This window comes from Nicotiana tabacum, chromosome 14 (assembly GCF_000715075.1).
Source record: "Nicotiana tabacum cultivar K326 chromosome 14, ASM71507v2, whole genome shotgun sequence".
NCBI classification, from domain to species: domain Eukaryota; kingdom Viridiplantae; phylum Streptophyta; class Magnoliopsida; order Solanales; family Solanaceae; genus Nicotiana; species Nicotiana tabacum.
The window spans coordinates 101,295,941-101,310,041 of NC_134093.1; the positions used below are offsets into that span (position 1 = coordinate 101,295,941).

General features: G+C 37.9%; 1 protein-coding gene and 1 non-coding gene across 2 annotated transcripts; one reads left to right on the forward strand and one right to left on the reverse strand.

Annotated features, from left to right (window-relative positions):
• The first annotated feature begins 1,941 nt into the window (after positions 1–1,941).
• Positions 1,942–2,048, forward strand: LOC142169312 (small nucleolar RNA R71). Its single transcript, XR_012699020.1, has one exon. It is a non-coding gene; the product is annotated as a small nucleolar RNA R71 (small nucleolar RNA).
• A 5,338-nt stretch (positions 2,049–7,386) lies between these two features.
• On the reverse strand, positions 7,387–13,594 carry LOC107760805 (thioredoxin reductase 2-like). The gene is made up of 2 exons (XM_016578911.2): positions 12,512–13,594; positions 7,387–7,855 (listed from the first exon to the last, which is right to left on the reverse strand). The coding sequence occupies exons 1-2, from the start codon at positions 13,431–13,433 to the stop codon at positions 7,785–7,787; spliced, it is 993 nt and encodes a 330-aa protein (XP_016434397.1). The 5' UTR covers positions 13,434–13,594; the 3' UTR covers positions 7,387–7,784.
• Between the last annotated feature and the right edge of the window lie 507 nt (positions 13,595–14,101).

Consider the following 14,101-nt stretch of genomic DNA (forward strand, 5'->3'; position numbering starts at 1 on the left):
AAGTGTAAAGACTCGAATTCAGGCTCTCTTTTACAGTACCCTTGGCCTTCAAGATCTAACACCCACTCTGCCAAGTCCTCACCATTTACCTCTTCTAAGTTTATGAGGCAGGCCGCAAGAGGATCTTTTGTATTAAGGGCTTCATCATCTTCCTCCATGATCACATCCACAGCTTCTAACAAAGAGCAATTTGCAAACTCACTGGGTCGCCGTATAGACTTTTGCACATTGAATGTTATCTCTTCATCATTCAGTCTCATCTTTAGCTCCCTAGTTTCACAATTGATTAGAGCTCTCCCCGTGGCCAAGAATGGCCTTCCCAAAATTATGGGAATCTCCTCGTCAACCCGGCAGTCCAGAATGACAAAATCTGCCGGAAACACAAACCTTCCAACCTGCACCAGTACATCATCAAGTATACCTGATGGCCTCTTCACCGTTCGTTCGGCAAGCTGTAGTAACATGGACGTGGGTCTTGCTCTTCCAATGCCTAGTCTTTTATAGATAGCCAAGGGCATCAAGTTTATGCTCACCCCCAAATCATACAATGCTTGAGCAAAATCATAGCTGCCTATTGTGCATGGGATTGTGAAGCTCCTTGGGTCGTACAACTTCTTAGTTTTGCGTCTCATCATGACAGCACTACAGATCTGGGTTAGTGTAACAGTGGCCAAGTCTTGAAACTCATACTTGCGAGACATCAAGTCCTTCATCATTTTTACATACCCAGGCATCTCCCTCAAGGAGTCAATCAATGGAATGTTCACCTGGATTTTCTTGAGCATCTCCATGAATTTCTTATACTGCTCATCCTTCTGATATTTGGCCAATATCTGTGGGAAGGGTGCTGGAGGTCGCTTCCTTCCTGTGATTTGAGTTTGATCCTGCTCGGGCACTGCTTCTACTTCCTTTTCTTGCACTACCTTTGTCTCTTTCATTACCTCTTTTTCTTTGCTTGTGTCCTCTTGTGCATGTTGTACCATTACCTCAGTTAACCCTGTTGAATCATCTACCTCAGTGGCTACTGGCACAAGTGTTTCAGTTTGTCAACTTTTGCGAGCAATTTCTTGCTCTAGATCTAGATCTCTACCATTTCTTAAACTCACTACCATAAGCTGCTTCGGTCACTACTCTTTTGGATTGACATGCGTGTCTGCAGGTAACGTCCCTTGGGGATGATTATTCAGAGCCATAGATATCTGCCCTAATTGAATCTCAATGCCTTTTATTGCTGAGTCATGTGCTTCCACTTTCTCTTGCATTTTTGCATTGGACCCAATCAGTTGTTGCAACATTCCTTTAATTTCAGACAACCCATCATCTTGTCTCACTTTTTGTTGTTGTTGAGGCTGTTGATAATCTAGCTGCTGATTTTGTTGATTATATCCCTATTGCCTTTAGTAAACTTGTCCATGTGGTCGTATAGCTCCAGGATTGTTGCTATTGTTGTACTGTTGTTGTGCTGGTCTATACTGCTAATTCTGTTGCCCCAAATTCTGACCACCTTGCCTCTGTCCTCCATAGTTGGCCATATAGTTCATATTTTCTTGATAGTTCTGGTTGTCGCTTTCACTACTCCACGAGCATACATATGGTTGGTTAATACATGATGTACATAATCCTCCATTAGTCGTGTCAACTATGTGTACCTGCTTCTGGCCTGATTCGTCAATCTTCTTGGTGAGGATACTCATTTGCGTCATCAAAGTGGCCATATTCTCTGCTATGGAATTGTTTGGGTCCAAAGCTACTGAGTGAACTACAGGGGTGATTGTAGTGTCTCTTGTCATCCATCGTGAGTTTTGAGCCATTTTATCTAGCAGGACTTTACACTCTCTAAATGATTTGCTCAAAAATTCTCCTCCTTCTGAAGCATCAACGTTGGCCTTCAAGCTGTTAGCCAGTCCCATGTAGAACCTTTCTCCCAACATCTGATCTGGAATGCCATGGTGTGGACACTTAACCAACATACCTTTGAACCTCTCCCACGTTTCTTGCAATGTTTCGGATGGTTTCTGCCTGAAGCTCAATATCTCATCAACTTGCTTGGAAGTCTTATTTGGCGGGTAGAAATTGTTCAAGAACTGCTTAACCAATTCCTCCCATATGGTGATGGAATTTATGGGGAGCGAATTGAGCCAAGTCTGAGCTTCTCCAATCACTGAGAATAGAAGCAATAATAGTCGGATTGCTTCTGATGTCACATTCAGCTACCTTTGAGTGACACAAATTGACAAAACGTTTTTCAGATGCTGCTGTGGGTCTTCAATGTACGACCCTGAGAACAATCCCTTATTCTACAGCAGGTGTAGCATGTTGTTTGTGATTTGAAATGATTCTTCTTGTATCTGAGGGACTGCAATTGTGGTTGCCAGATTTTCAGCGGTGTTTTGTGCCCAATCATACAAGGCCGCTTCTGGCACAAGACGTGTCACACCCCGATTGTTCGGGTCGTTCACATTGTTCCGGTTGTTTTGGTCGTCTATGACGTCACCCATATCTAGTTTGATTCGTTTAGTTGAGTTATGTTGCCGTTTGTCCTTCTTGTTTGCACGATTCAATGCCTTGAAAACTTTCTCAGGATCTGATAATGCTTCGAACAATTCACCAGTTCTTGAGGAGTTTCTAGGCATGCACCTGTAACACCCAATACTACAAACGTTAGAATTTCAATATAATTAGTTTGAAATGAAGAAAATCGACTAAACTAAGAATTCTAGCACTTCTTTTAGTTGCAATTAATAACACCGTTAATTTTCCGGCAATGGCGCCAAAATTTGATCACACCCAACTATGCCTCCTAAGAGGTCTAGTGGTCGTTGCAAATATAATCTGGTTAACAAGTCCGGAGTCGAATCTCACAGGGAATTAACCTACTAACTACAGCCACTAGACTCGCACGAATTCAAGTAATCAACCTTCAAAAATATTAAATGATGAATTTGATGTTTACTAACAAAGAACCAAGTAATGAAAATGCAGTAATTGATAACTAATGAAGGACAGGTTGTAAATAAGATTTGGAACAGTCTAAGGTTATGATTTTCCCTATTGTCGGAATCCTCCCCGCTACGTTTCCTATAAATTTGCCTAAGTATTCTCTACTGATCGTGAGTACTATGAGTATCGTAATTCTCTTCCGAGTAACTACCATAATTTACTAGACATATTCTTTTGAACTACACTAACTGGAACTAGTTTACTGCTCACTAGGATTACACCAATGTTTTGTTATTCTTAATCCTACCTTTAAACCCTCCGTATTGATCTCTCACATCGTTAGGAGTGATGTTGTTTAACAACTACCTAAATATGCATTCTCTTCCAAGAAATACACACTAAATAGGCACAATCAATTGAGAGATCTTCAATCAACCACAATGTAAACGTAGTTGAACAAATAGAGAAAAAGCTAAATCAAATCTATATTAAACGTAATAGGAAAATCATCCTTCAATAAGTTCCATCAAAATCCTAGATTAGAAAAGAGTGGAAGAACTCTGGAGAAAGAGGTAGATACCACTACTGTGGTGCCTGTGGTTGAGAGGGAAGGGAGTAAATAACCAGTGCAAAAGGAGGCATCTGATGGTATTTTATTCAGTTGGACGGAGGATGAGGATGATAATGGGGGTGAAAAGGAAGAAGGAGTTGTAGGCAGTCATGAGGAACATACTACTCAAGACATCGCTAATGAAGAGGAAAAGAGTGAGAATGAGGGAGATTCTGGTGAAGAGAAGGAGAGTGAGACAAAAGATAGGATAGGTAAACAAGTGGATGATTCTGTAGAAGAAAAAAAGAATAGTGAAGAAGAGGGTAATTCTGAGAGTGAAGGTGAGGATCAAGAAAAGACAAGTGAGAGTGAAGGAGTGGATGAAGAAAGAGAGGAAGAGAATGAAAATATGAGTGAGGAATCTGAAGGCTCTATGACCATTAGGAACACTGTCATAGCCCCTTTAAAAGAAGCAAGTGGACAGAAAAGGACTGAAGAACCTGGGCCCTTATTAACTCCTTTCACTGGAGATGAGGAGGACAGCAATGATGAAGATGACTTGCCCTTGTCTGAGGTAGGGAAGAAACCTAGGAAGACTCATGTGAAAGCAACAAAATCTGCAGTTCCAACAAGAAAAGAAGTGGCTCCTCCTGTCAGGACTCCTCTTACACTAGGTAAAAGAAAGGTTGTTGATTAACAAATCATTAAGGTGTCCAGAGGTTCCAAGAAGCCAAGGAAGCAAGTTTCAGTTGTGGAACTTGTGGTTGAGTTGGATGGAGAAGATGAGTCTGAGTCTACTTTTTCAGAAAAGTCCTCTGCACAAAAGAGAAAGGTTGCCAAACCTACAAAAACTGCTACCCCATCTGCAAGGGTCAGTAGAGGAAAGAAGAGAAAGAATGTACCAACTGTGGTTGATAGACTCACAGAGTTCATGAACAAAAAAATTACTCAATGGGAAGATTCTTGCAAACACTAATGAAAAATGGATGACTCAACTAGTTGAAAAAAACTTGAGTTACAGGGATAGAAATACATACCCCCTCCCCCCTTCCCCCGCCCCGTGTGTGTTCCTGCTATGGTGGAGTTCTATAAAAACTTCAAATTTGATGGAAAGGTGGTTAAAAGTAAGGTAAGGGGGGTTTGAAATGGAGTTTGATGCTGAGAAGCTGGGGATGCTTCTGAATATTTCATCTTTAGGATTTGACAATTACCTGAAGAAAAAGTGGCCAGCCATAGAAAATGATGTTGACACAGGAATTATGGTCATAAGGAAGTTCTTCCCAAAAGTTGAACTGGATGCTCCTCATAAAGTGTACAAGACTGATATGACCCCCTTCCACAAGCTGTTGTTTCACTTTGTCAATTCCTATATTCTGCAGAGGTCTGAGAGAAGGCATGAGGCAACTCTGTTGGACATGGCTGTAATAGAACTGCATGATGCTGGTAGACCTATCAATATCTCTATCCTAATGATTCAGCACATGGAAAGAGCTGCAGACACTTCCAAGCCTAAGCATGCTATGCCTTATGGCTTCATGTTGACTGAGCTATTTGACAAGCTCAACATTGCCTTACCTGAGATTAAGTATGGAAATCATAATGATGTTTTGGATGTTGTTACCCTCAAGCAGTGTGGCCATGAGTAGATCAGGGTTAGAGGAGCAATAGGATCTGCTATTCTGCCTGGAAGAAGCAGGGCAGCAGAGCTCAGTAAGAGGTTGGAGTTGACTGTTGAGGAGAATGCCAAGCTTCGTGAAGACAATGATGAGATGAGAAAAGAAACCATGCAGCTTAGGGAAGAGCTCAGAAGAGATAAGTAAGATCATGCCCAATAGATTGCCACTCTTATGAAAGCATTGACCCCCTCTACCTCTCAACTATGAACTTGTTCTTTCCCAGTGTCCTTAGTCTCTTTTGATATCCTAGTGATGCTTTAATCTTTTTTCTCTTTTTGTTCTAGTCTGAGTAGTTTGCAGTATGTTTAGTTTATTTTATTCTAATGGTTTAAGACAAGGCCCTGGGCTTATTTTGGCACTACTAAATGACTTCTCTTATACTATTTTAATGTTTCGTACAATATTGGATTATCAGCCTAGATTGTTTTCTTTGATAATTCTTGAGTGTGTGTTGTACCCAGTATGACCTTGAATTTTTCATTAACTATGATTCATATGTCTAACATCTTCTTCTTTTTTATGATGCCAAAAGGGGGAAGACAGGGTTGGGGGTATTGTTATGAATATGTCTGTCTATGGTGTAATGTGCATGTTGATTGATCGCGACTTGTTGTGATTACCTGGTTCTAGTGTGCACAAAGTTTGTCATCATCAAAAAGGAGGAATTTGTTGAGTATTGAGATTTTGATGATTAACAAAGTTTGTTTAAATTCATTGTTCGAAGAACCAGGTCCTCAACGTAGCTGCTTAACTATTCTAAGAACCAGCTCCTCAGGGTAAAGGACCAGCTCCTCAGGTTGATGATTGAACGTCTGTGCAAGATAGTAACTTTATCTCAAAGTTACCCAGGTCCGAGTTTGGTGGAAGAAGGTTGCTTCGTGTGATAAGGGTTGTTGCACAAGAAGATACGGATAAATTAGTAAGAGACAAGAGTCCCAAAACTTGTGGAGTCCTTGGAACAATATGAGTCCTATCAAATGAGAAGTTGATTATGCATAGGACTCCTAGAAGATCTTGAAGTTTAGGGCATTTAAATACTATCTATTTTGGACTTCTGATATTATTCTTTTACACATCAGCTAAAGAACTATATTTGTGCACTCTAGTCGAGTACCAGGGTTGTGTTCTTCTTGAGTTAGTCTAGTGAATGTATTATAGGAAATTGAATTGTAATCTAAGTATCACAAACAATTAGTGAGTTGGAGTGAGTGTTTGTTTTACAAGTTAGAGTAACTTGTGAATCAAATAGTCGTAGTAGGAGTACTGGAGAGTATTGAATTACAATCTTGTAATTGATATATTTTGGCTCATTGTTCTAGTAGAGTTGAAGTTGAAAAACCTACGCAGTAGGTCATGGTTTTGCACTTTTAGCCGGGCGATTTTTCACGTAAAAATCGTTGTGTTTATTTTACTGCTTATTTTACTTCACGTTTAAGAAATACGGTAAAGAACTAAGTTCTTTAGTAATTCATACGGGTACTCAAACTAATAATTCTTATATGACATTCATTCACAATAAAAACCAATTTTTTGTCGAACCGATTTTTATGTTTTGTTATAATATATGTACTCTATAACAACACTTCACTATAGAAACCAAAAAATATCGGAACAAATAAGACTGTTATAGAGAGGTTCGAATGTACATAATAATTTGTTTTTACCTTATTTGCACAGTATAATTTTTAATGAAGGAACCCTTGAAATAAGATAACCCCACTCCTGAAGCGGGAAGAGTTGAGTTTTTTCCTGGATGCACAGGGAAGACATGCACAAAACATTCGACAAGTGAAGTTTGCTCTCTTTTGTCAAAACCATGTTACATGGCAGAGGGGATTTAGTATGGATTCAGTATAACTTAATACAGTTATTTTCGAGACGATGTATTTATATATTCTAAATTTCAACAAATATTAAATTCTAATACTCATAATTTATAGTGTAAATGTTCAGCAGTATATAAGTAACTGATAATAATCTAAAGGTTGAACCTGTCAAGTATAAATTCTATATCGATCTTTCTATCGTGGGAAGAAAGCTCAGCTGAGCTAAGACGGTTTTCAGCTACTGTGCCCATTATCGTTTGATATGGTGGCAACCGTACACAAGCACGCTTGTTATTCAAATGAGAAAGAAATGATCTGCGCACACTTAATAAAAACAGAATTCTTTTGTTTGCAAGTTGCAATTAAAACAGTGAGGCAAGAAAGACCATGCCTATACTACTAACTAAAACATCTTTTCTTCCAACCCAAAGTTACAGCATTTACATCACACGTTCAGCCAGGTTTAAACATGCCTAAGAAATACTCTTAAATCATTTTCACAACGTCAGTCACAGCATAACTCTTTAGCTGAAATGGGTAGTTACTCTTAGCCTTCATACATCACCTGCAAAAGTCTGAAAGCTTTTGCCACAATATAGAATGAAAACAAATGATACTAGCCATTGCATCCATCCGTCATCCGATGGCTTGGATAATCGTTACAAGAAAGTTCCTTCTCATCCATAAAAATCATAATGATAATAATTTCTTTGAACAGATACGTGGAATTTAGACTGATTCCCATTATTTTGCGACACGAATTCAGTTCTAATTCAACAGAACCTATGCTTATCAATCACTCTTTCCTTCTTGGGCACCAATTTCTTGCAAGTAATGCTCTGCATCCAAGGCTGCCATGCATCCTACAGAATATGAAATTCAAAGAAGAAACATCTTAGAGTCCCAATTGTGACATAAGGCTATCAGTTATCCTGAGAGAAAACTGAAGTTTTAAAGTTCAAATGTTTCCACACTGAAGACCAATACGAGCAACATCAACTGAAATACTCTTATATCGTGTAATCAATTAGTACTCACACAAAAGTTCTGTTAGAATTGAGAAAGACAATCTATAGACCTTGTGTGATATCACCAGCACTAACACACCTCAGTCCCAAACAAGTTGGGGTTGTCCATATGAATCCTTATTGACCATGTTATACCATTTAAACTCATCTCATGTCAATGTTACGCAAATACAAATAAGTTCTATTAGAAGTTTTGTATATTTTCTAAATGTACGTCTCGTAAGGCTAAACCACTCCTAGAAAAAAAGACCTACAGTAAAAGTGCTAAAGTCTAAAACAAGTTCTAAACTCATATGTATCTCCTATATAGATTTCTTTTCTTCCATTGTGACCTATCTTTTTCTGTCTTCATGGATCCCCAAAATTGTAAGTCCTTCGAGACAAATTATTTCCATGTGATTTTAGGTATACCTCGTCCTATTTTAACTCCTTCATTCACCATGATTTTACACCTAGTGACATTGTCACAAACTGACACTAAATCTTAAATTTGCATAACTTTGAAAAACCTAAAATATCAAGATTGACAACATATCTCACACTCTATCAGAGCTGAAGTATTTGATGAATGGAATGTCAACCTTATCAATGACAATGGACCACTAGGACAAAAAAGAGGCCGGCCACGAAAAGGTACGAGAGGCTAATTTTGGATTGTGACTTGATAGGTTCAATCTTTATGGTTTTACTACTGAACCTATTGCACTTTCAGAATTATGGGTTCAAAATGTAACATATATATTAATATGCAGGCATATTAAAATATCTAATCTATATCTAATCTCCGTACATCTATATCTAATCTCCGTACTGAATTACTGGGTTTGGTTCAACCCATTGCTTGTTAGCTACATCCGACACCGAAAAGTACCCCTTGAGGCTTGCGAACTACTCGCTTCAAAGCATATGTCAAACTCATATGATTATTACAAGGAGAGCTGAGAAACACACATTGTCTAATGCATGCTGAGAGAAATCTTTGAGATTAGATCAGTGAGAGTGGAGATTTAAGTCGCAAATGTTTGTACGTTCTCCACTAAATCAAAATAGTAAAGCGACTCATTGCATCATAACGAACAAAGGCCACTAATATCGTGCCATAGTATATATATATATATATATATATATATATATATATATATATATATATATATATATATATATATATATGTATGTAATGTATATTTAGAGAGGGAGAGAGGGAGAGGGAGCAACTAATAGTTTGGTTAAACAGTATTGGCAGTCCAGGGTTAGCACTGAAAAGTGCTAACTCAACAAATGCACCGCTCGACATTTGTTGTGATGGCACAAAATTTGCTAAAAGTAGGAAGCAATCAGAAGATCATAGAATCATAAATTTGATACAGGAATTTGGTGATTCTTGTTATTTAGATCTCAGAAAGTACAAAACTGCATTAGTAAAAGTGTACAACCAATCTACTTTAGCATTTGAGTAGTATAATACGGGACCAGAAGAAATGATAAAGTTCACAAACTGACACTACATCTGAAATTCACATAACCTTGAAAAACCTTATATATCAAGATTGACAACATATCTCACACTCACTCTGTCAGAGCGGGAGTATTTGATGAATGGGATACCAACCTTATCAATGACAATGGACAAGTAGGACAAAAAGAGTCTCTTTCTGATAGCTATGACTGGAGATTATAGTTGCATTTGCAAAACTAAAAATCAGGGCGTAAACTTTAAAAGAAATAAATAACTGACACTCTGAGAGGATATATTGTTGGTCTTTATATAGTGGTCACTGCTAGTACATAAAATAATTGACAATCAACTTTTTATTAAATTATTTTCACCTCCCGAGACTATCAATCACTAGGAATTGAACAATTTTCATGGAGTATTTGCTTATAGTCAATGTACTGCACTATTCCCTTGCGTGAAAAACCTTTCACCTATCTCAGGAATTGCTTTCAAATCAGTCATCTGTACGAGATACCATCATAATGCACTATAGAGAAAAATATCTTTTTTGATGAATCAAGGCCAACAAATTTATTGTTGATTAGAGCCTGTTTGGACATAAGAAATTTTTTCCCTTTTTCCAAAAAAAATTCACTTTTTTTCGAAATCAATGTTTGTTCATAAAATTTTCAATTTTCACTTGAAGATGCATTTTGGAAATTTTCGGAAATTTGAAAAACTCCAAAAAACTGTTTTTTAAAATTTTCACTCAAATCATTCACAAAACTTCAAAAACAACCCAAATTATGTTTATGTCCAAACACAATTCTAAATTTCAAATACCATTTTTATTTTAAAAAAATTTCCCTCTATTTTGGAATTTTACAATTCTTATGTCCAAACGCCCACTTAAGATTACTTTGGCATTTCTGTTGAGTTGGAAGTGATTTTTCACTAATAAGTAATAATCGTGAACAAATCACTGAGTTATGAAGACACCTAAGTCCAGCAAAAACTTGGGTGACATTTAAACCATAATCAAATGACCTAAAGAACACCCAGAAATTTACTAACTCATTTATCAACTGCGTTATTTTATTCTGGTTGCTTTTTGATGAGAAAAGCTCTAATAGGAAAAAGAAGTCTACATTTAACCACATAAGATCATGTTAGAATTTTCTTAAGTTTTGGCTTTTTGCTATTTCTTTTGTATTACAATGTCCTTTCCGTAACAATTTTAAAAGAATACGTGTTCCGATAAACCCAGTAACTTTTGCTTAAACCCTGTATTTGTATTAGAAAATTTATCACATATGTATAAATTTTTAATTGCAAACCCAATAACTAAAACAAGCTATGAGTTCGATAGTAAATTCAGAACCCATAAACTTCAAATCCTGGCTATGCCTCTGATTTTTCCTACAATCAGATCACATGATATTGTTCAATCCTAAACATTTGATTAACAATAGCGAATCAACATAAACCAAAACCGAGTTTTTTTCAGAATGTATAATAAATCAAAACCCTAATTTAATTTCAAAAATTGGGTACTGGATTACTTTATTAACTATTCACGACCATGTATGTGCAAATCATTCCAAGGTTTAATCCGATCAGTTTCCTAATCCATTCATACAAAGAAGAGTTAGTTAGACTACTGAAGAATGTTGAGTAGAATAGTTGCCAAAGTGTATACAAAATTGTTGCCGGTGTTGAGACAAAGATTGAAAAAAGTGGTAACAAAGCTGGTACTACTCAATCAGAATGCATTTATACATGGAGACAGATCATTGATGCATCCCTTATTGCAAATGCATGCCTGAATACAAGGTTGAGAGAGAAGAACCTGAGGTAATGTGCAAACTGGATCTAGAAGGCGTATTTCCATGTCAACTGGTCATTTTTACTGGAAATGATGGAAAGAAAGGCCTTTGCAGAATGGTGGATAAAATGGGCCCTAATCACTGAAGTTGGAAGTCAACTTCACAGAATGATAGGTTGATTTGGAAGGCGGAGAAGGATGGATGTTGCACTGTAAAGTCTCGTTTCAGACCACTGAATAGCAATGCAAGGTGTAATCAATGGCCATGGAAAATATTATGGAAATGCAAGGCACCCCTGAAGGTAATGTATTCGACTTGGATTGCATCAGACAAGGCATATCTAACTCAAGATAACTTACAGAGAGGGGAGAAAAGTATGTGCACCAAATTGTTTTTGTGTAATGAGGCAGAGTAAGTTTAAGAACACCTATTGTTGCACTATCCACTGTCCTAGCATATCTGGGGACTTTTCACAATTTATTTTGGTGTAAAATGGATGATGCTCAAAAAGCTGAAAGATGTAATCAATAGTTGGAGAAGTAGAAGTTAAAGAAGCATCTCGAGGCTACCTGGAACAGCATTCCAGATGCATTATACAGGACCATATGAATATAACGAGACTTTAGCTGTTTTCACGGCAAAAGAGAGGCATTACACGGTAGAAATATCGATGCTTACAATTATATGCTTACTGGTGTAAGATAAAAACTGTAATACATTTCGACACTCTTTTGGACAATATTGACTCCTTGCAGTAGAAGGGAGCTACCGTAATATGCTATGTACAGTCCCAGCACCATCATAGTGCTGCTCTGGAAATTTGCGAGGCCAATACCAACATAAGAATAGTCTCTATATATTCACTTTCCAACGACATGTAATGCTTCTCCAAACGTCCACATCAAATATACTTACTAAATTAAATAACGAGTCAACCAGGTGTAGAATACTAAGCTGAAATTAGTAATCCCTTATTTTAGAGAACCAGTATTTTGTCCTAAAATACAAACTAGTGACTATTGGATCGAAATAAGCCCCAAGAGAGCAGAATAATAAATGATTCATATAGCCCGACTCAAAATAGTTTGGTGTGAGGCATAGTTTTTCTTGTTGAAAAAGGGGTGAATCAGCACTGTTATAATTCCAATTCTATGATACTACTCAAACACAACCAATAGAGAAGTAGAAGCAATGCTCAACAAAGCAAACTGACAAAGACCAAAAGAGTACCTGAACCAGCAGCAGTAATAGCTTGCCTATACTTTTTATCTTGAACATCACCAGCAGCAAAAACACCCTTAACACTAGTCTTTGTCGTTCCAGGCTCAGTCACAACATACCCATCAGAATCCAATTCCAACTGTCCATCCAAAAATCTAGTAGCAGGTTCATGTCCAATAGCAAAAAACAAACCCGAAACTTTCAAGTCCGAAACCTCTCCGTTAACCACATTTTTCACCTTCAATCCTCCCAAAACCTTTTCTCCATAAGCCTCCACCACCGCGGAGTTCCAAATCACTTCAATCTTAGGATTAAACAATGCTCTATTTCGCATTATTTTGGAAGCCCTAAATTCATCCCTCCTATGAATTATATACACTTTTGAACCGTATTTCGTTAAAAATGTAGCTTCTTCCATTGCGGAATCTCCGCCGCCGATTACAGCTAACGGCTTATTACGGAAGATCGGAGCTGCGCCGTCACACACGGCGCAAGCCGAGATCCCGCGGTTCCAGAAGCCGTTTACGCCTTCACCAGACCCGGGGAATACGAGCCGCTTAGCAACGGCACCGGTAGCTATAATAACGGCGTCTGCTAGTACGGTCCTTTCATCGGAGATGATTTTGAAAGGACTTGAAGAGAAATCGACTTTAGTTACTGTTTCGGTGAAGATTTGTGTACCGAATCGAACGGATTGGGCGCGGCACCGGTCCATGAGTTCACCGCCGGCGAGTCCTTCCGGGAAACCGGGGAAGTTCTCGACCTCGGAGGTGGTGGTGAGCTGACCACCTGGTGCGATGTCATTGGCCATCCATCCTTCGAAAAGTATCGGTTTCAGCTCGGCGCGTGCGGCATAAATAGCGGCAGTGTGAGCCGCCGGACCACTGCCGATGATGCAGACGTTGGTTTTTTGGGTTTGAATGTCCGCCATGGAGGGTATATTAGCAGCGGCGGACGGTGGGAAGTGGCGGCGCCGGAGAGTTTATAAAGCTGTGGGCTTTGTCGAGTGGATATTTAGGACAATGGAACAATAGTTGCGAGTGTTGACTTTGCTCTGAATGGTGAATGGGCCGAATTTGGCGGGTTCAGCTTTTCACATTTTTCATTCCTTATTTCTTGAGCGGGCTTGGCGCCAAATTCAAACAGCTGTTAAAAGGAAAACAAGACGGGAGCTCAAATTTTAAGATTTGAGTTGAGAAAATGGACAAAGAATATCAAAAGGATTTAAGTTATGTAAAATAATTTTATTTTGTGATAATAGGTTATTTATCACTTTTATTATAGAGGTCGCCAATTAATAATTATTGCAAACTATCGTATAATTGACTAATTGTATAAATAGTTTTTACATTATCAGCGTATTCTAGCATGACATCATTTTGAGAAACTTTTACAAAATTGTTTTGGAAAATCCAAAACCACGAGGTGTTTTAATAAATTACAAGTAAGCTGAAAATCTATTTATTTTAGTTTTCAAAACGTAAAAACCAACAAAAATTAGATTTTCATTCCAAAAAATAAATCCAAACCTCCCATAAAAGTATTGACTTTATATTCTAACATTAATGAAAATGAGGGATATGCAACTTATGTGAAGGA